The sequence below is a fragment of the Chiloscyllium plagiosum genome, unplaced genomic scaffold (genome assembly GCF_037043375.1).
Source record: "Chiloscyllium plagiosum isolate Xiang-an unplaced genomic scaffold, Cpla_swu_hap1 HiC_scaffold_10, whole genome shotgun sequence".
In the NCBI taxonomy this organism is placed as follows: Eukaryota; Metazoa; Chordata; class Chondrichthyes; order Orectolobiformes; family Hemiscylliidae; genus Chiloscyllium; species Chiloscyllium plagiosum.
Genome location: NW_028270148.1, coordinates 61809850 through 61832315, shown reverse-complemented (window position 1 = coordinate 61832315; position 22466 = coordinate 61809850). Strand labels below are relative to the sequence as shown.

At 42.9% G+C, this 22466-nt stretch overlaps 1 protein-coding gene across 1 annotated transcript in view; it reads right to left on the bottom strand.

Moving 5' to 3' along the window:
• LOC148148967 (uncharacterized) overlaps positions 1 to 22466 on the bottom strand; it is a 166692-nt gene that overhangs the window by 61848 nt on the left and 82378 nt on the right. Inside the window, exon 7 of the mRNA XM_087991390.1 lies at positions 17570 to 17715. Coding sequence (XP_087847516.1) covers positions 17570 to 17682 — 113 coding nt within the window. The 5' untranslated portion in view covers positions 17683 to 17715. The remainder of the gene's footprint in view (positions 1 to 17569; positions 17716 to 22466) is intronic.

Genomic DNA, 22466 nt, shown 5'->3' with positions numbered 1-22466 from the left:
ATTCAGTGTAGTGCTATGGATAAATACACTTTGTGACAAACTTATTTTTTCATTCTGGGTTGGGCTGGGAACACTCACCTTATCATTACAGTGTTCTGTTAAAAAAATGCAATGCATTTCAATACTCTTTATGGGAGAGATCAAGATTAGCTCAGAAAACAAGTGAGGGATTATAATGTGTAATGATTGTGTCCATTCATTGTGTTGTAGGCACCATGCAAGCAGCATGCTACCTTCTAATTTAAATGATAGTGGCATGTAGCCTAGCACTAAACATACTGTTCAGTGGCAGCAAGTCTCAGCAGGGGATTCAATTTCATGGGGTTTAGATTAGTGTGGTGCTGGAAAAACACAGCAGGTCAGGCAGCATCCAAGGAGCAGGAAAATCGACGTTTCGGGCATAATCCCTTCATCAGGAATGGAGGCAGGGAAGCCTCCAGGGTGGAGAGATAAGTGGTGGTGGGGGGGTGCTGGGAGGAATGTACCAAAGATTATGACCTGGGGGTTGCACTGAAAGAGAGAGACTCACTGAGATTCTTATGGAGAGAGAAGAACTTCTTCAAGGTAGGCATCCTTTCAAGAGGATTCGCAGTAAGGTTAAAATCAACTAGGCAAAAGTGAGGACTACAGATGCTGGAAACCAGAGTTTAGATTACAGTGGTGTTGGAAAAGCACAGCAGGTCAGACAGCATCCGAGGAGCAGGAAAATCGACGTTTTGGGCAAAAGCCCTTCATCAGGAATGCTGGAAAAGCACAGCAGGTCAATTTCATACCAGGTTAGCACCACAAATTAACATGTACAATTTAAACCTAAAAATCACACAACACCAGGTTATAGTCCAACAGGTTTATTTAGAAGCACTAGCTTTTGGAGCGCTGCTACTTCATCAGGTGGTCGTGGAGTATCAGATCGTAAGACACAGAATTTATAGCAAATGTTTACAGTGTGATGTAATTGAAATTATATTTTGAAAAAAACCTGGATTGTTTGTTAAGTCTCTCATCTTTTAGAATGACCATATGTAAATCGCAGAACATTAAAAAGTGAACTTTAACAATTGGTCAAGGTTAGAGTCAGGCAGCATCCGAGGAGCAGAAAAATCTACGTTTTGGGCCAAACCCCGTTTACAATTGGTGTCATGTCGGCCCAGATAATGCATTTAGGGCGTGAGCTGCCCTGTGTGAGACTGTGCCATAATGGTCAGACCGATTCTAATCTAAAAAATGGATTTACAGAACCTTACATGGATTCATGCAGTTTTTGAGCAAAGTAAAATGCAAGTACAAATTCACCCCACAAACTTATATGTGTATGTGTGCATGTGGGTGTGTGGGGGGGGGGGTTTGGCGGGAGCACTGCAACACTGTATCACTTCAGTGGTCCAGGACATTCGACTTCCGACCTTCGGATTACCGTCCTCCAAGGTGGACTTCGGGACAGACAGATTCTGTAAATCCCTTTTTTAGATTAGAATCAGTCTGACCATTGTGGCACAGACAGTCATACACAGGGCAGCTCACACCTTCAATGCATTATGTGGGCCAACATGACACTAATTGTTAAAGTTGACTTGAGAATGTAACTTATAAATGTTCTGCGATTTATATATGAAAGAAACTAACAGGCTCATTCGAAAAGGTGAGAGACGTAACAAACAATCCAGGTCTTTTTCAATATATAATTCCAGTTACATCACACTGTAAACATTTGCTCTAAATTCTGTGTCTTACGATCTGATACTCCACGACCACCTGATGAAGGAGCAGCGCTCCAAAAGCTTGTACTTCCAAATAACCTGTTGGACTATAACCTGGTATTGTGTGATTTTTAACTTTGTACGCCCCAGTCCAATACTGTATCTCCAAATCATATTTAAAATTAGCCTGCATCTCTTAAAGAGAAAGCCCCCATTCAAGCCAATGTTGCAGGCTTTCACACCAGACTTTAATTCTGGAATCTAGATCTAGGGGTCATAGTTTAAAAATACAGGTTGCCAATTAAAGCAGAGATGAAAAAACACTTTCTCTCAGAGGGATATAAATTTTGAATTACAATGTGCATCTTGAATGCTATGTCCTTACAAACATACCACCAGATTCACACACTGCTCTTTTCACCAGCCGCCTACATTGACCAACCAAAACTCTCTATCAAACACAATTCATTCTAACCTTACTCTGTGCCATTATTCTTTAAGTTGACCAAGAACTACCATCTAGATGTGAACTGGTGTAAGGGTGTGATTTGCAAGAGGAATAAGAAACTGGAGTCAAAGATCCCCATAGTCCCATCTCCATGTCTGGGTTCTGGGGGCCAATGGGTGGGGCGATGTAGTGTAGATGTGTACATCTCCAGCAGATCCTGAAGGTGCTGGACTTGGCTTTCCATTGACAGCTGCCAACCTATCCATGGAGGCAAACAGTTGTATGATTCACTGCATTGCTGTAGCTTCTGGGAATTGGGGTGCACTGTGTCCCACATACCTTTTTGCCAATCCTGTTCTTCCTTGTACATTTGGATGAAATTCCTGATTTCAAACACCACAGGGTCCTGTCTGGGGCTGATCAGGTGTCTAGTCTTTGTCAGTGCCTGTGGCCTGGAATATTATTTTCATCAGACAGCTGTGGAGCTGTCACAATAAGGTGCTCACCACATTGAGTACCCACTGTCTCTATGTCTATGGTTTCACCCCAGAGTGTCAGTATCTGGGTTGATGCAGGATTCAGGAGGCAGTCTTGCTGATGCTTCCTCTGAGGTTTCAATGCTGTCATCCTCAGAGGCTGAAGATAGGGCTTATGGGAGAGCTGGGTGTTTATTTGCAGAGGTCATGGGCAGTCTAGCAGAACCAAAACAAACAAACAAAAGAAAGAGGAGGCAGCGTTGCCAGTGGTTGGATGAGGTGTTCAATCATTGAGAATGACAGCGGGGTTAAAGTGAGAGTCACATTGGAATGACTAGTGGCACTGACCCATTTGGTGAGATATGGATGTTTCTGCATCCACTCAGGCGTGGTCCCGATCTCCTCCTGCAAGAGCTAGAATTTTCTATGTGTATGGATGTTGGGCACCTCTCCAACCATACAAGCTCTCTCTCTGCCCTGTTATGGTCTGTCTTCTTCTGTAATGAGCAATGGCAGTAGAATGAGTGAGGGAACAGTAATAGTGCATACAGAAGGATCAAGGAAGCAGTGTGGACAATGTGCAGGATGGTTGGAGGCAGTGTAAATGAGATTAAGTGAAGGAAGGTGTTACATGCAATAGTGAGAATGACCAAGTATGAGTCTTGGTCTGTGGTGTGTGCAGTAGTAGAGATAGAGAGAGTGTAAAGTGGGCAGAGAAAAAATGTGCTACTCACCTTGGGAGAATGGAGATGGCCATTGACCTCCTTGTGGCACTGGTGGCCATTCCTCCACACTCCAGACAACACTAAATTGGGTGGCAACTATGACCAGACTGACAAGGCCCAGTAGCATGGTATCCTCTGCTGATCCTAGAGAAAGAGGATACCTCTTTTCTGCACCACCCTGTCCATCAGGATCTCCAGTTCCCTGTTGGAAAAGCACTGAGTCATCTTTCCCATCTCTGCCATGTTCTGACTGTACCCATCAATGAAAAAGGCAGCTTTGGATTTCCAGGTGTATGAAAGACTTTTAAAGATGGCACAAATTCAAGGAATATTTGTATTTGCAGTCTTTGGGCAATACCTCCAATGGGCTGAGAAGTGGCAGATGGAGTTTAATTCTGATAAATGTGAGGTGCTGCATTTTGGGAAAGCAAATCTTAGCAGGACTTATACACTTAATGGTAAGGTCCTAGGGAATGTTGCTGAACAAAGAGACCTTGGAGTGCAGGTTCATAGCTCCTTGAAAGTGGAGTCGCAGGTAGATAGGATAGTGAAGAAAGTGTTTGGTATGCTTTCCTTTATTGGTCAGAGTATTGAGTACAGGAGTTGGGAGGTCATGTTGCGGCTGTACAGGACATTGGTTAGGCCATTGTTGGAATATTGCGTGCAATTCTGGTCTCCTTCCTATCGGAAAGATGTTGTGAAACTTGAAAGGGTTCAGAAAAGATTTACAAGGATGTTGCCAGGGTTGGAGGATCTGAGCTACAGGGAGAGGCTGAACAGGCTGGGGTTGTTTTCCCTGGAGTGTTGGAGGCTGAGAGGTGACCTTATAGAGGTTTACAAAATTATGAGGGGCATGGATAGGATAAATAGGCAAAGTCTTTTCCCTGGGGTCGGAGAGTCCAGAACTAGAGGGTATAGGTTTAGGATGAGAGGGGAAAGATATAAAAGAGACCTAAGGGGCAACCTTTTCACGCAGAGGGTGGTACGTGTATGGAATGAGCTGCCAGAGGACGTAGTGGAGGCTGGTGCAATTGCAACATTTAAGACGCATTTGGATGGGTACATGAATAGGAAGAGTTTGGAGGGATATGGGCCGGGTGCTGGCAGGTGGGACTAGATTGGGTTGGGATATCTGGTCGGCATGGACGGCTTGGATCGAAGGGTCTGTTTCCATGTTGTACATCTCTATGACTCTATGACCTGCAGAGTAGTGAGTTGTTGTGGGAATAGCATGTGGTAAGATGGGGTAAAAGTCAGCTGTGGGAAATGCCACAGGGCAAAATATGTAATTAAATTAATAAGTTTGGTAAGATATGATGAGGAAACCCATTTAGACCCTGCAGCGAAAAGTTGTCCAAAAATTTGGTTCATCTGAGCCAAAGAAATATAAGGTGCAGCCTACTGTTACCAACTGATCAACAGCTGAATGATCCTAATGTGAAAACTTCAGGGCTATAGTCACCTTCACACTGCCATCTTAGTTTGGTCAAGCACAGTAGATCTGATTACAACAGATAATGGAGATCTGTGAGCACCTTGTTTTTAAAATGCAGATTGAAGCACACAGTGCCCCTGCCTTAGGTGGAGGTATGAGAAGTTCTTCTGGTAGTCCCTCACTTGATTAGGGCTACTGAGAATCCCCCTCCCCTCCTCCACTTGACCCTTCCATTCGCAACATACCTCCTATTGTCTGCCTTTCTCCACCTCCCACAACAACAATGTAATTAATAATGGTCAGACTTAGTGATGTAGGTTGTGAAATAAATATTGCACAAGACACCAAAGAGATCTCTCTTAATATTCTTAAAAATAATAATTTTTAAGAAACACTATGGGATCTTTGATTCCCATCCGAGATGGCAAGTCTGATCCTCAAGATGGCACATTCTGACTGCAATGAAGTGCCAGCCTAGATAATTTATTCAACTGAATCCATAACCTTGACTCAGAGGTTAGATTTTTAAACTGAAATTAACCACTATAACTGTATCGGAGTCATGTATCCATGCTAAGTACCATGTGTCACTCATTCACTAAGCTATCTTAGAGTTATAGAAATATACAGCACGGAAACAGATCCATCGGTCCACCTCGTCCATGCCGACCAGATATCCAAAATAAAAATCTAGTCCCATTTGCCAACATTTGGTCTATATCTCTCTAAACCATTCCTATATATTTACCCATCCAGATGCCTTTTAAATGTTATATTTGGACGAGCCTCCACCATTTCCTCTGGCAGCTCATTCCATACACACACCATTTTCTGCTTGAAAAGTTGCCACTTAGGTCCCTTTTAAATCTTTCCCCTCTCACCTTAAACCTATGCCATCTAGTTTTGGACTTCCCCAACCCAGGGAAAAGACCTTGTTTATTTATCCTATTCATGCTCCTTGTGATTTTATAAACCTCTATAAGGTCACTCCTCAGTCTCTGATGCTCCAGGGAAAATAGCCTCAGTCTATTCAGCCTCTCCCTGTAGATCAAACCTTCCAACTCTGGCAACATCCTTGTAAATCTTTTCTGAACTGTTTCAAGTTTCACAACATCCTTCCTATAGCAGAGAGACCAGAATTGCACGCAGTATTCCAAAAGTAGCCTAACCAATGTCCTGTACAGCCACAACTTGACCTCCCAATTTCTATGCTGAATGCACTGACCAATAAAGGCAAGGATAGCCTAATACCTTCTTCACTATCCTATCTACCTGCAACTCCACTTTCAAGGAATTATGAACCTGCACTCCAAGGTTTCTTTGTTCAGCAACACTCCCCAGGACTTTATCATTAAGTGTATAAATCCCGCACTGATTTGCCTTTCCAAATTGCAGAACCTCACATTTATCTAAATTAAACTTGACAATATGTTATCTAGCATTTATCAATTCTAGCGACTGTTAGGCTGTTTGCTAGCCCAACATCACTTCCTCCTGTCTGTTTTATAAGCATCCTCAGTGTTTATTGATAGTTAGGCTTTGAAAATTGAATATGCTCAAATCTGAGTGGAATGTCTATTGCTCGCAGCTAAGAGACTAATGGCAAGGCTGCCAGATCCAATTGATTATGGTTCACTGGGCACAGGGTGATCAATTAAGGCAGAATGCAATATGTAAAGGACGGCATGTGGAAATTAGGAAATGGGAACAACATGTGTCTGCAGTTTAAATATAGATCCCAGGAGGAGCACCTCTTCCTAGTTTCACATTCAGGGAATTGTAAAATATTGTATTCAGCTGTTTGGCACATGTTCTACCTGCAGGGGTCCATAGGTCCTGCTGGCTTGGTTGCTGTCTACTAACAACAGCCAGCACAGCTCATACTGCACGTAATCACAATCCAAATTGACAAGGAGGCCAGAAACTGGACTGGGTCCCAAATTTTGATCAACAAAGCACCTGATATCTTTTTCAGGCAGATGCCTGGACAACTGCAGAGTAAATCCTAATCACTATTGTTGGAGCATATTTTCAATAATGGCTGAGCAGAGACCTATGCAATATTGTATGATTCAGCAATCATTTCTCATATGAAGAACAAGTGCTGCACAATTGATTTCTAAGCATTAGTATTTTATGCACAAGCTCCAAACACATTTTAAACTGCATTAAGAAAAATGTAATGAGCACAAGAGACTCCGAGGTGATATAATAGCTCCACTGGTGCAGCTGGGCTCAAGTTCAAATCCCAACCTTGATTGTCAGTGAAATTATACCTGCTCTTACTGGGTGGTTTTGAAACATGCTTGAAAATTGAGCAACATTGTGGCACTCCACCTAAAGGGTGGAGAACGGTGGGGCATCAAACTTGCTGGATCAGTTATTCATCACAAGAATGCTCTTCTCATTGAATGATTCATATCAGTTTGATCAGTTGTTTAAACTAATTCATCTTTACTCATTCCAGGTGAACTTAAAACAGCTCTTGAAAAATGTTTTAGAGTACTTATGTACCCCTGCATAAATTCTAACACTAACGCTTTATTTTTATTCAGTCTACAAGTGACAGGAAAAACGACGAATGAGGAAAATTGTACAGTCAATGCTGGGGAACTTCAACAAGTGTACAAAGTTAAAAATCACAAAACACCAGGTTTATTTGAAAGTACTAGCTTTTGGAGTGCTGCTCCTTCATCAGGTGTGGCAGCAGCTATGGAGCGAGAAAAACAGAGTTAAGGTTTGACTTCTTCAGAACTGAAAGTTTCTAGAAAATTGTAGTTTTCAAACTTTTGAGAGTCAGAGGAGGAGGAAGACAAACAGATGTGTAGGGGGCTAGTGCAAAGGACAAAATGATTGCTAATTGTGATGTAAGAGAAATAGAGATGTAAAATGGGTGTAGACTAAGGTGTGGAAGAGAGAATATGGATCCTCTTCACTGAGATAAAAGTAAACTGTCATAGGGGTGGGGCAAGGTGGAGAATGCAAGAAAAATGGACTATAGACATATGTGTCATGCTTTGGAGTTGTAAAATTCAATATTGAGTCCAAGCTGCTGTAAAATGCATAAGTGGAAAATGAGCTGTTGTTCCTTGACCTTGTGTTGTGCTTTGGTAGAACATTACAGCAGACCAGGAGAGAAATATTACCATGACAGCCATTCTAACCTACTTCCCTCTGAAATTTCTGCCTCCATTCTCTCACGTCCAACTCTCATTTCATTATCAAACCATAATTAACCACCCTTTTGCTGCCAGACCCGCTAAGTGTCTCCAGCATTTTCCCTGTTAGTCGACTTGTACCTAGATTTCCTGGAACTTATTGAATTCCTTCAGATGCTTCTCAGTTGGGGTGACTTATGGTATAAAGGAAATACTGTAGATTGAAACAGGCAACATTAAACTTACAATGCACAGACATTTACATATTTATATTAGAACATAAAGAAAGCATTTGCATTTATCTAATGCCTTTCATGACTTCAACAACTAAGCACATTCAAACTATTATTGCTGCTGTGAGTAACACAGTGGTCAATTTGCACACAGCAGGGTTTCAACTGTCTCAAATGTCGTAATGAACAGATTACCTTTCTTTTATTGCAAATTCTTGCATTGTAAACTAAAAAGGAAATGCTAGAATTTTAAGTCTTGGGGAAAGTTTGATTTGCAACAATAACTTTCTTTCTGTTATCACAGATGCTGTTAAGCCTGTGCTTATTTCCTGTTTTTATTTATTTTGTAATGTTGACTGAGGAGTAAATAAAACGCACATCCCAGATGGCCTCCTTCTTCAAGGACCGCAATTTCCCCCCCGACGTGGTCGACGATGCCCTCCACCGCATCTCTTCCACTTCCCGATCCTCCGCCCTTGAACCCCGCCCCTCCAACCGCCACCAGGACAGAACCCCACTGGTCCTCACCTACCATCCCACTAACCTCCATGTACAGCGCTTCATCCGCCGCCATTTCCGCCACCTCCAAATGGACCCCACCACCAAGGATATATTTCCCTCCCCTCCCCTATCAGCATTCCGTAAAGACCACTCCCTCCGTGACTCCCTCGTCAGGTCCACACCCCCCACCAACCCAACCTCCACTCCCGGCACCTTACCCTGCAACCGCAGGAGGTGCAAGACTTGCGCCCACACCTCCCCCCTCACCTCCCTCCAAGGCCCCAAAGGAAACTTCCATATCCGCCACAGATTCACCTGCACCTCCACACATATCATCTATTGCATCCGTTGCACCCGATGTGGCCTCCTCTATATTGGGGAGACGGGCCGCCTACTTGCGGAGCGTTTCAGGGAACACCTCTGGGACACCCGGACCAACCAGCCCAACCACCCTGTAGCTCAACATTTCAATTCCCCCTCCCACTCCACCAAGGATATGCAGGTCTTTGGACTCCTCCATCGTCAGACCACAGCGAGGCGACGGTTGGAGGAAGAGCGCCTCATCTTCCGGCTGGGAACCCTCCAACCACAAGGGATGAACTCGGATTTCACCAGTTTCCTCATTTCCCCTCCCCCCAACCTGTCTCAGTCAAATCCATCAAATTCAGCACCGCCTTCCTAACCTGCAATCTTCTTCCCGACCTCTCCGCCCCCACCCCAGTCTGACCTATCACCCTCACCTTGACCTCTTTCCACCTATCACATTTCCGACACCCCTCCCCCAAGTCCCTCCTCCCTACCTTTTATCTTAGCCTGCTGGACCAACTTTCCTCATTCCTGAAGAAGGGCTAATGCCCGAAACGTCGATTCTCCTGTTCCCTAGATGCTGCCTGACCTGCTGTGCTTTTCTAGCAACACATTTCCATCTCTGAGGAGTAAATAAAACCCAGGACACTAAAGAGAAATCTTCTACCGTGCGAATGTTTATGTTCATCTGAGAGGATAGATAGGGGTCACAGTTAAATGTTTCAACCAAAAGATGGCATCTCCAGTGGTGCAGCGCTTTGTGAGCACTACATTGAAGTGCCAACCTGAGCGAAAAGATCTTGGAGTAGAACTTGACCCAGTGTACACAGCTAAATGTGTATTTTCTTGCTGCAGCACTGAACGAAATTGCACAGGTGCTGTTTTCTTACAACTTGGCAAAGGCAAAAGTCTTCCTTAATTGGGAGAAACCACGTGGGGCATATTGTCCTATTGTATTAACAGGTAACAAAACAGCTAATGCTGGAAATTTAAAATCAAAAAGAAGTTGCTGAAAGTATTAAGCAGGTCAGAGATTTGTAGACTTAATGTTTCAAGTTGATGGCCTTTCATCAGATGAAAGATTCTGATGAAAGAATATTAAACTGAAACATTAGCTCTTGCTTTCTCTCCATAGATGCAGCTTGACCTGCAGTATTTCAACATTTTCTGTTTTTATACCATAGTTATATTATTCATAGGAATATAAAACATTATAGCGCACTACAGGCTTTTCGGCCCTTGATGTTGCACCGACCTGTGAAACCAATCTGAAGCCCATTTAACCTACACTAGTCCATTCTCGTCCTTATCCCTATCCAATGACCATTTAAATGCTCTTAAAGTTGGCGAGTCTACTGCTGTTGCAGGCAGCGCGTCCCACGCCCCTACAACTCTCCGAGTAAAGAAATTACCTCTGACACCTGTCCTATATCTATCACCCCTCAATATAAAGCTATGTCCCATCATGCTAGACATCACCATCCGAGGAAAAAGGCTCTCACTGTCCACCCTTGTATGTCTCAACCATCTTCTCTCTAACGAAAACAACCTCAAGTCCCTCAGCCTTTCCTTGTAAGATCTTCCATACCAGCCAATATACTAGCAAATCTCCTCTGAACCTTTTCTTAAGCTTTCCATTCTGGTCTCCTTCCTATCGAAAAGATGTTGTGAAATTTGAAAGGGTTCAGAAAAGATTTACAAGGATGTTGCCAGGGTTGGAGGATTTGAGCTATAGGGGGAGACTGAACAGGCTGGGGCTGTTTTCCCATGAGCGTCAGATGCTGAGGAGTGACCTTACAGAGATTTACAAAATTATGAGGGGCATTGATAGGGTAAATAGGCAAAGTCTTTTCCCTGGGGTCAGGGAGTCCAGAACTAGAGGGCATAGGTTTAGGATCAGTGGTGCTGGAAGAGCACAGCAATTCAGGCAGCATCCGAGGACCTCGGCATAGGTTTAGGATGAGAGAGGAAAGATATAAAAGAGACCTTCGGGACAATTTTTTCACACAAGAGGGTGGTACGTGTATGGAATGAGCTGCCAGAGGAAGTGATGGAGGCTGGTACAATTGCAACATTTAAGAGGCATTTGGATGGGCAATATGAATAGGAAGAGTTTGGAGGGATATGGGCCGGGTGTTGGCAGGTGGGACTAGATTGGGTTGGGATATCTGGTCGGCCTGGACGGGTTGGACTGAAGGATCTGTTTCCATGCTGTACATCTCTTTGACTCTATGACTGTATATCCTTCCTATAATGCGGTGACCAGAACTGTACACAATACTCCAAGTGCGGCCGCACCAGAGTTTTGTACAGCTGCGACATGATCTCACATTCCGAAACTCAATCCCTCTACCAATAAGAACTAACACATCATATGCCTTCTTAATAACCGTATCAACCTGGGTGGCAACTTTCAAGGATTTATGGACATGGACACCAAGATCACTCTGCTCATCTAAACTACCAAGAATCTTACCATTAGCCCAGTACTGTTTATTCCTGTTGTTCCTTCTCACTTTTCTGCATTAAACTCCATTTGCCACAACTCAGCCCAGCTTATCTATGTCCCTCAGTAAACTACAACATCCTTTGTCACTGTCCACCTCTACCAACCTTAGTGTCATCTGCAAATTTACCAACCCAAACTTCTATGCCCTCATCCAGGTCATTTATAAAAATGACAAACAGCAGTGGACCCAAAACAGATCCTTGCGGTACCCCACTAGTTACTTAACTACAGGATGAATATTTCCCATCAACCACCACCCTCTGTTTTCTTTCAGCTAGCCAATCTTTGATCCAAACCGTTAAATCACCTTCAATCCCATGCCTCCGCATTTTGTGCAAACGCCGTATCGAAATTCATATACACCACATCAATCGCATAACCCTCATCCACCTGTTTGTTCACCTTCTCAAAGAACTCAATCAGATTTATGAGGCATGACTTACTCTAATCAACTTATCCATCTCTAGATGATTATAAATCCCATCTCTTATAACCCTTTCCACCACTTTACCCACAACCGAAGTAAGGCTCACAGGTCTATAATTACCATGGTTGTCTCTACTCCCTTCTTGAACAAGGGAACAACATTTGCTATTGTCCAGTCTTCTGGCACTATTCCTGTAGCCAATGACGACATAAAGATCTAAGCCACAGGCTCTGCAATCTACTCCCTGGCTTCCCAGAGAATCCTTGGATAAATCCTATCTAGGAGAAAGTGAGGACTGCAGATGCTGGGGATCAGAGCTTAAAAATGTGTTGCTGGAAAAGCGCAGCAGGTCAGGCAGCATCAAAGGAGAAGGAGAATCGACGTTTCGGGCATAAGCCCTTCTTGAAGATTCTCCTTCTCCTTTGATGCTGCCTGACCTGCTGCGCTTTTCCAGCAACACATTTTTAGGCTAAATCCTATCTAGCCCAGGGGACCTGTCTATTTTTACATTATCCAGAATTGCCAACACCTCCTCCTTGTGAACCTCAATCCCATCTAGTCTAGTAGCCTGTATCTCAGTATTCTCCTCCACAACATTATCTTTTTCAAGTGTGAATGCTGACAAAAAGTTTTCATTTAGCACTTCCCCTATCTGCTCTGACTCCATGCACAACTGGTCAGGCAGCATCCAGGGAACAGGAGATTCGAAGTTTCGGGCACAGGCCCTTCTTCAGGAATGAGCAGAGAGTGTTCAGCAGGAGAAGATAAAAGGTAGGGAGGAGGGACTTGGAGGAGGGGCGTTGGAAATGTGATAGGTGGAAAGAGGTCAAGGTGAGGGTGATAGGTCGGAGTAGGATGGAGGCGGAGAGGTCAAGAAGAAGACTGCTGGTCAGGAAGGCGGTGCCGGGCTGGAGGGATTCGGCTGAGACAAGGTGGGGGGAGGGGGGATGAAGAAACTGGTGAAGTCCAAGTTCATCCCCTGTGGTTGGAGGGTTCCCAGTCGGAAGATAAGACGCTCCTCCTCCGACCGTCGCATTGTTGTGGTTTGGCGGTGGATGAGTCCAATGACCTGCATATCCTCGGTGGAGTGGGAGGGGGAGTTGAAATGCTGTGCTACAGGGTGGTTGGGTTGGTTCGTCCGGGTGGCCCAGAGGTGCTCTCTGAATCGCTCCGCAAGTAGGCGGCCTGTCTCCCCAATATAGAGGAGGCCACACCGGCTGCAGCGGATGCAGTAGATGATGTGGGTGGAGGTGCAGGTGAATCACCCTCACCTTGACCTCTTTCCACCTATCACATTTCCAACGCCCCTCCTCCAAGTCCCTCCTCCCTACCTTTTATCTTCTCCTGCTGAACACTCTCTGCTCATTCCTGAAGAAGGGCCTGTGCCCGAAACGTCGAATCTCCTGTTCCCTGGATGCTGCCTGACCTGCTGTGCTGTTCCAGCAATAAAGTTTCAACTTTGATCTCCAGCATCTGCAGACCTCACTTTCTCCTCCATGCACAACTTCCCACTACTATCCTTGATTGACTCTAATCTTACTCTAGTCATTCTTATAGTCCTGATATACCTATAGAAAGCCTTAGGGGTTTCCTTGATCCTATTCGCCAACGACTTCTCATGTCCCTTCCTGGCTCTTCTTAACTAGGTCTTTAGGTCTTTCCTGGCTAACATGTAACTCTCAAACGCCTTAACTGAGCCTTCATATCTCATCCTAACATAAGCCTTCTTCTTCCACTTGACAAGAGATTCAACTTCCTTAGTAAACCACAGCTCCTGTGCTTGACAACTTCCTTCCTGTCTGACTGGTGCATACTTATCAAGGATCCACAGTAGCTGATCCTCGAAGAAGCTCCACATTTCAATTGTGGCCATCCCCTGCAGTTTACTTCCCTATCGAATGCACCCTAAATCTTGCCGAATCGCATCATAATTGCCTTCCCCCCAACTATAACTCTTGCCCTGCAGTGTGTACCTATCGCTTTCTATCACTAAATTGTGGTGTCTATCACCAAAGTGCTCATCTATCTCCAAATCTAACACCTGGCCGGGTTCATTACCCAGTAACAAATCTTGTTGGCCTGTCTACAGACTGCACACATTGGACAAAAACTGACCCATCTAAAGTACTTGAACTATAGTATTCCCAGTCAGTATATGGAAAGTTAAAGTTCCCCATAACAACTACCCTGTCATTCTCGCTCCTATCAAGGATCATCTTTGCTCTCCTACGCGCTACATCTCTGGAAACATTCAGAGGCTTATCGAATACTCCCAACAGGGTGACCTCCCCTTTCCTGTTTCTAACCTCAGCCCATACTACCTCGGTAGACGAGTCCTCAAACATCCTTTCTGCAACTGTAATACTGTCCTTCACTAACAATGTCACCCCTCCTACGCACACATCCCCCCAATAGCCAAGAAACAGACACCTCCCTGCTTCTCCATGAACCAAAAGGGAAACATCTAGTTTGTAATTCAATCTTGAGGCAATCAAGTTTATCAGTGATTTCTGGACTTTTAAATCCCAAGTTTTTATATTAGAACACCAAGAGCCTTTCATGAGTTTAACAATGTCTTAACAACTTCACAACTTAGCATATCATTAGGAAGGGTTTGGAGGGATATGGGCTGGGTGCTGGCAAGTAAGGCTAAGTTAAAAATCACACAACACCAGGTTATAGTCCAACAGGTTTAATTGGAAGCACACTAGCTTTCGGAGTGATGCTCCTTCATCAGGTGTGCTCCCAATTAAACCTGTTGGACTATAAACTGGTATTGTGTGATTTTTTTAACTTTGTACACCCCAGTCCAACACCAGCATCTCCAAATTATGAAGACTAAGTTAGGTTAGGATATCTGGTCAGCATGGATGAGTTGGATCAAAGGGTCTGTTTCTATGCTATATATCTCTATGACTCTATATTCAAACTGCATTATTCTATTCTTTGGTGATCACCTTTTCTTGTGATTTTGTATATGTGCATGTGTATGTATGGGTCATATGAGAACACTATCATATGTTACCTTTTTTCAAAATTGAGAGTAAGCTGTACTTTATTCTTTTGAGCTACAAGACTCAAAGGTTAGAAATACTCTTTCACTTTGAAACACAGCTATCTCTGGTCAATCGAATAGAGAAAAAAGTGGGATCAATCTACCATTGCTTCCCGGTCAGGAGCAAATTGTTGTATTGATACCTAGATATTAACAGAGATGTATGGACATTTCAGCCCTGTTTTTCCTTTGGTCAATTTTTAAAATCACAGTATTTTATAAGGTGGTACATTATCCAGTACCATCCATGCTTTGGGTGTAAGTTACAGTGGCAATATTTTATTTAACCTCTTTAACATATGAATGCATAACAAAAATACATAGTAGACATCTTAATTTTCCCAAATATATTGTGATGTGTGGGGAAGGAGGAGGTCAGGTAATATGGCAGTGGAAGGTTTTGGTAGGGGTGCCTGATACCTTCCTTCTGTCAAGGGATATTAGCAGCTGCAGGAACCTCAGTGACACTGCTTCCACTGGGCTGTTAATTCAGCCATTTAATTGCCCAATTAATGGCCCATTCTGTGTTTGCCAGCATTTTGCAAATATTGAAACAGTCTGTTGTCATGTGGCAAGAGTCAGATAAATCCTGATGGCACGCCTGTACATTCCTGGAGAGGGGAATTGAGTTCTTCCTAAACAGGTAGTCCATAGCTCCCATCCCCCACCAAGCTGCAGTAACAATGGCTACCTCTGTGCCCAAGGCAAATGCATTATCTCTGTAACATATCCCACAGCTCCTCCAATCGCTGCGGCCTGCCTGCCTGCTTAACACTGGATTTTCCAGAGTGACGCTGATCTTTAAGGGTGCCTTAATATTAAAGAACCTTCTTGTTTGTGATGCAGCCTCTTAAATAGTTGCCACCTGCAAAATACTTCTGCAGGGTCCTACTTTTCAATCCTCAAACTTTGTCCTCCAGAATTTATATAAAAAAAAGATAGATTTATCGAGTAAAAATAATTTATTTCCTATGTGTTTGAATAAGACTTTGAGTGGGTGTTAATTGGAAGGGGCTTTGCCAGCAGGATATGTGGAATGTGGTGAAGCTGGAATATGAACTTTTTTACTGGTCTAACCTTTAGGTGTGGTTTGGAGATTAGTTAAGTGATTAAGTAACATGGCGAATTGTGATAGATAGTTGAGCTGTAGGTTTCTACTGTAGCAAAGATTTACTAAAATCAGCTGATCAAAGGCAATGCACTCCTCCACACAAGAGTGAATATAATAGTGGAGAAAATAAAGAAGCAGGAGAAATGCAGGCATTAATGTTTAAAGATTAATGATCTTTATTATGGCAATGAGGGTGCTGTTACATATGTACCAGAAATTTTTGTGATTAGGTCTTGTGATCTTATCACGAAGATAATTTATTTTACAGCTGAGATTTACACTGAGGTTTTTAGAGATTTATCTGCCTCATTAAATGCTAAAATAAATTTAAATTTACCTGGCTTCCAACTTTCTGAAATATTTGTTCTGCCAAAACTTTTTCTTGTCACATTTGAAAATCTTTTCTAGGATTGTTCTGCACATTTTTAGCTTTTTCGATCATATTTTATTTTCTGTCCATTGGGATTTTTTGAGTTTTACCAAATTAGGGAGAATAAAAGGTACCTTAAAGTATTAGTGTGTGTGTGTTTGCTGAAATGAGACATTGAGTCCTTGTTGAAGGATGAAAGGAAGTGGTGATGTAATAGCAATATCACTGGAGAAGTAATCCACAGCACCAGGCTAATGTTCTGGGGACATGGGTTTGAATCCTAACACAGAAAATAACAAAATTTGAATTCAATAAAATCTAGAATTGTAAACCACGGCTAATTGTGTAAAAATCTCAGCTGGTTCAGCAACGTCTATAAAGGATATATAGATAATTTCTATCTTTACCTGATCATGTGATCCAACCTATAGCAAAGTGGGTTGATTCTTAATTGCTCAGTTGTATCAATCCCTCAAACTGAATGGACCACCCAACAGCAACCTAGACACTGGAAATGACAATGGAAAACTCAGTCTTGTTGACTCTGCTAGATCTATCTTACTAATATCTGGGGGCTTGTACACAAAATTGGAGTGTTGTCCCACAGACTGGTCAAGTAACAGTCACACTCATACTGACATTCACAGAATCATGCCTATATAGACAATGTTAGAGACAAAAAAACTGCAGATGCTGGAATCACAGACACCACCATTACCATCCCTGTTATGTCCTGCTCCACTGGAAGGACAGACTCAGCAGAGGTGGTGGACAAGTACATACTCAGGAGAGAGTAGCACTGTGAGTCTTCAATGAGCAAAAAAAAACCTCTCGCTAATTGCAATTTACCACCCTGCTCCTCCTGCACACAATTCAGCTGATGAATTAGCGCTCCTTCATGTTGAACATCACTTGGAGAAAGCAAGGGATGTAGAAAGGGCACAGACTGTACTCTAGTTGGGGGACTTCAAAATCTATCAGCAAACATAGCTTATAGTACCAATATAGACCAAGCTAGTTGAGTTCTAAAGCTCATTGCCGCTAGACAATGAGCTTTAGAACTCATTTTAAACCCCTGTTTAAAAAGGGAGTAAGGCAAAAGGCGGAAAATTACATACCGATTGGCCTGCCCTCGGTTGTGGGTACGATCCTGGACTCCATTGTGAAGGATGAGATTTCTGAATATTGGAGGTGTATGGTAAAACACGTAGGTGTTGGGCAAAGTCAGCATGGTTTCATCAAGGGGAGATCATGCCAGACAAATCTGTTAGAATAAAGTGATAAGCAGGTTAGACCAAGGAAAGTCAATGGATGTTATCTACCTGGACTTCAAGAAGGCCTTTGACAAGGTGCTACTGAGTAAGATAAAGGCCCACGGTGTTAGAAGCAATGTGCTAGCATGGATAGAATCTTGGCTGTCTGGCAGAAAGCAGAGAGTGGGGATAAAAGGGTCCTTCTCAGGATGATAGTCAGTGACAAGTGGTGTTCTGCAAGGCTCAGTTTTTGGACCACAACTTTTCACTTTATACATTAATGATCTAAATGAAGAGACTGAGGGAGTTCTGGCTAAGTTTGCAGATGATACAAAGATTGGTAGAGGGACAGGTAGCATTGAGGAGGCGGGGAGGCTGCGGAAGGATTTGGACAGGTTAGGAGAGTGGGCAAAGTGGCAGATTGAGTACAATGTGGGCAAGTGTGAGGTCATGCACTTTGGTAGGAAGAGTAGGGGCATGGACTATTTTCTTAATGAGGAGAAAAATTCATAAGTCTGAAGTGCAAAGAGATTTGGGAGTTCTCGTCCAGGATTCTCTCAAGGTAAACTTGCAGGTTGAGTCAGTAGTTGAGAAGGCAAATGTAATGATGATATTTATTTTGAGAGGACTTGAATATAAAAGCAGGGATGTATCTCGGAGGCTCTATAAGGCTCTGGAGTATTGTGTGCAGTTTTGGGACGCATATCACAGGAAAGATGTACTGGCCTTGGAGCGTGTTTATAGGAGGTTCACAAGAATGTTTCCAGGAGTGAAAAGCTTAACATATGAGGAATGTGTGAGGACTCTGCGTCCATACTCAATGGAGTTTAGAAAGCTGAGGGAGGATCTAATCGAAATATACAGAACACTGAATGGCCTGGACCGGGTAGATCTTGGGAAGATGTTTCCATTGGTAGGAGATACTATAACCCAAGGGCACAGCCTTAGAGTAAAGGGAAAACCTTTTAGAACCGAGGTAAGGAGAAACTTCTTCAGCCAGAGCATGGTGAATCTATGGAATTCACTGCCATAGAAGGTTGTGGAGGCCAGGTCATTGAGTATATTTAAAACTGAGATAAATAGTTTCTTGAGTATCAAGGGAATCAAGGGTTAAAGGAAGAAAGTGGGAGAATGGGTTTGAGAAATGTATCAGCCATGATTGAATGGCTAAGCAGACCCAATGGGCTGAATGGCCTAATTTCTGATCCTATGCCTTATGGTCTTACAATCTAGACTAGATTTGTGACATGCAGTGAGGGAACAAATAAGTGGGAAAATACCTCCTTGACATTATCCTCATCAAACTATCTGTCGTAGATGTATAAGCTAGACTACCACATAATCCTTATGAAGATAGTATCCTGTTTTCATATTGAGGATGCCCATTGTGTTGTGTAGAACTGCCACCATGCTAAAAAGGATAAACTTAGAATAAATCTATTTACTCAAAACTGAGCATTCAAGGGATGCTGTTGACTATTATCAGTAACAGTATTCAACCACAATCTATAACCTCGTGGCCATGCATATCCTCCAGTCTACAATTACTTCAATCTAGGAAATTAACACTAGTTCAATGAAGAGTGCAGGAGGGCAGTCTAGGAGCAGCAGCAGGCAAACCTAAAAATGAGATATTAACCAGTTGAAGCCAGAAGAAAGGATATTGACATGAGGAACAGCAGAAGCAACAACTGATAGACAAAACTAAATGATCCTGCAACCAATGGATGAGATCTAAGTTCTGCAGTTCTGCAGTTCTGCAGTCATGAATGGTGGTGAATAATTAAACAACTAACAGAAGGAGAAGGTTCCACAAATATCCACATCGTTGGTGATGAGGGAGTTCAGCACATAAGTACAACAGACAAGTATGAAGCATTTGCATCTATCTTCAACTAGATGTGCTGAGTGGATGATCCATACTGACCTCCTGAAATCTCCAGGATCAGAGATACCAGTCTTCAACCAATTCAATTCACTCCACATGGCATCAAGAAATATTTGATGGCACTTGTGGGATCGTGTTCAAATAATAACCGAAATTGGTGAGCAGTAGAAATATTCAGCAATCACAGCACAAGTTTGAGGCGGCAATAGAATCCCGAAATGCAGTTCTTTTAAGAGCCTCTTTATACACAGTTCTTACATATATTAAAATTCCATTACTATGGTGTTACGTTTTTCATCTATAGTACACAAAAGTTTGAAGGGCTTCTGTCCTGGGAGACAGGAGATGGGCTAAAACATGTGCTAAGTATTGGCTGTTACTTGTGATGGGATTAAGGGTGTCTGTCTGGTTTGCTTGCATGATCAAGAGGTGTTAGTTCTTTCGTCTTTTAAATTAGTAAATGTTAGTATGAAGAGTAGACCAATATGCTCTAAACACAGGACACTACAGGTGACTCCACTGCACAATACACTCTCTCTCTGTGACATACACACACACAAACACACATATGCACTCATACCCTCACGCACACACTCACATGCACACTCAATCTGTCGCTCCTACATGTGCACACATATAAGCTTATGGGGTGAATTTGTGAGTTTGTTTTGGCAGAATTACATTTTATTTTGCTCAAAAACTGCATGAATTCATGTAAAACTATACAGGGGGGTTGTCAGTCTGACATAGCATTGGGAAACAGAAAGACTTCACACTTATTGTTTAAAAAGCTGAGTTATCTTGAAAATGTAATTTAAAAGAAGTTCTGGGATTTGCATATCGAAGAACAGAAACCAGCATATCCCATTATAAAAGATGGAAGTTTTAATCTAAGATTGTTTACTGTCACATCTCTGTGACACTGGACTCTTTTGACTATAAATTCTGTGAGGAGAAAGTGAGGACTGTTGATGCGGAAGATCAGAATCGAGAGTGTGGTACTGGAAAAGCACAGCAGGTCAGGCAGCATCTGAGGAGCAGGAGAATCGATGTTTCGGGCATAAGCCCTGCTTTGTTTTTCCAGCACCAGTAATGGATTTGAATGGGTTGTTTTTAAATGTGGATACCACAGAACCGTGGTTTTATGAATGAATGAATGAATGAAACTGTTTTATAGTAAATAATGGGTCAGTAAAAGTTTATGAATGAATGAATGAATTTCTGTTTTCAGCAGCAGCAAGAGTGGGAGCTTGGACCAGGGCACTGTCGGGGAAGGTGAGTCACTAATTTAGATCTTTAAAAGCTGACCTCGGAGAGCAGAGGTTTCAGGGAATGGAGGGACTTTTGTTTTCCCTCAGCTATATCAGTGAGTGTTTTCAGGTATAAGGGGGAGAGTGTGGCTTTGTTAGTCAAGGACAGTATAAAAGTGGCTGAAAGAACTTTTGACGAAGACTTGTCTACTGAAGTGATCTGGGCTGAGTTTAGAAACAGGAGAGGAGAGGTCACACTGCTGAGAATTTATTATAGGCCTCTGCAAAGTTCCAGAGATGTGGAAGAGAGGATTGGCAAAACGATTCTGGGCAGGAAAGAAACAGGATGGTCATTATGGGGGCCTTTAACTTGTCTAACATTGACTGGAAATGCTATAACTCTAGTACGTCGGATGGATCAGTGTTTGTCCAATGTGTGCAGCAGGATGGTTTCCTGACACAGTATGTCAAAGGGCCAACAAGAGTGGAGGCCACACTGGATCTGGTACTTGGTAATGAACTAAGCCAGGTGTTTGATTTAGTGATAGGTGAGCACTTTGGAGAGAATGATCATTATTTGGTTACGTTTAGTTTAGTGATGGAAAGGGATAGGTACATGGGCAAGAGCTATAAATGGGGGAAGGGCAATTAAAATGCGATTAGGCAAGACTTAGGAGGCATAGAATGGGCTAGCAAAATGCAGGGGATGGGGACAATCGAAATGTGGAGCTGGTTTAAGGAACAGATATTGCGTGCCCTTGATAGGTATGTCCCTGTCAGGCAGGGAGGAAGTGATAAGGTAAGGGAACCGTGGTTTACTAAAGAAATTGTATCTCTTGTAAAGTGGAAGAAGGAGGTTTACGTGACGTTGAGACGCAATGGTTCAGATGAGGTGATGCAGAGTTACAGGTTAGCTAGGAAGGATTTAAAGAGAGAGTTAAGAAGAGCAAGGAGGGGGCATGAGCAGTCTTTAGCAAATAGAATAAAGGAGAACTCTAAAGCCTTCTATAGGTATGTGAAAAATAAAAGGATGACTAGGGTAGGAATAGGGCCAGTCAGAAATAGGACTGGGAAGCTCTGTGTGGACCCTGTGGAGATTGCAGAGGTGCTAAACGAATACTTCTCATTTGTTTTCACTCATGAAAAGGAAAATATTGTAGAGAAGATGGAGGTATGGGCTATTAGACTCGAAAGGATTGAGGTTAGTAAGAAGGAGGTGTTATCAATTCTAGAATGTGTGAAAGTAGATAAGTCCCCTAGGCCGGATGGAATTTATCCGAGGATTCTCTGGGAAGCTAGGGAGGAGTTGGCAGATCTTTGAATTGTCATTGGCTACAGGTTTAGTACCAGAGGACTGGAGGACTGCAAATGTGCCCTTGTTCAAGAAGGGCAGCAGAGATGACCCAGGTAATTATAGACCAGTGAGCCTTATGTCTGTTGTAGGAAAAGTTTTGGAAAGGATTATAAAAGATAGGATTTATAATCATTTAGCCTAGCAACAATTTGATTGGAAATAGTCAACATGGATTCATCAAGGGCAGGTCATAGCTCACAAACCTCATTGAGTTTTTTGAGAAGGTGACCAAGTATGTGGATTAGGGTAGGGCAGTTGACGTGGTGTACA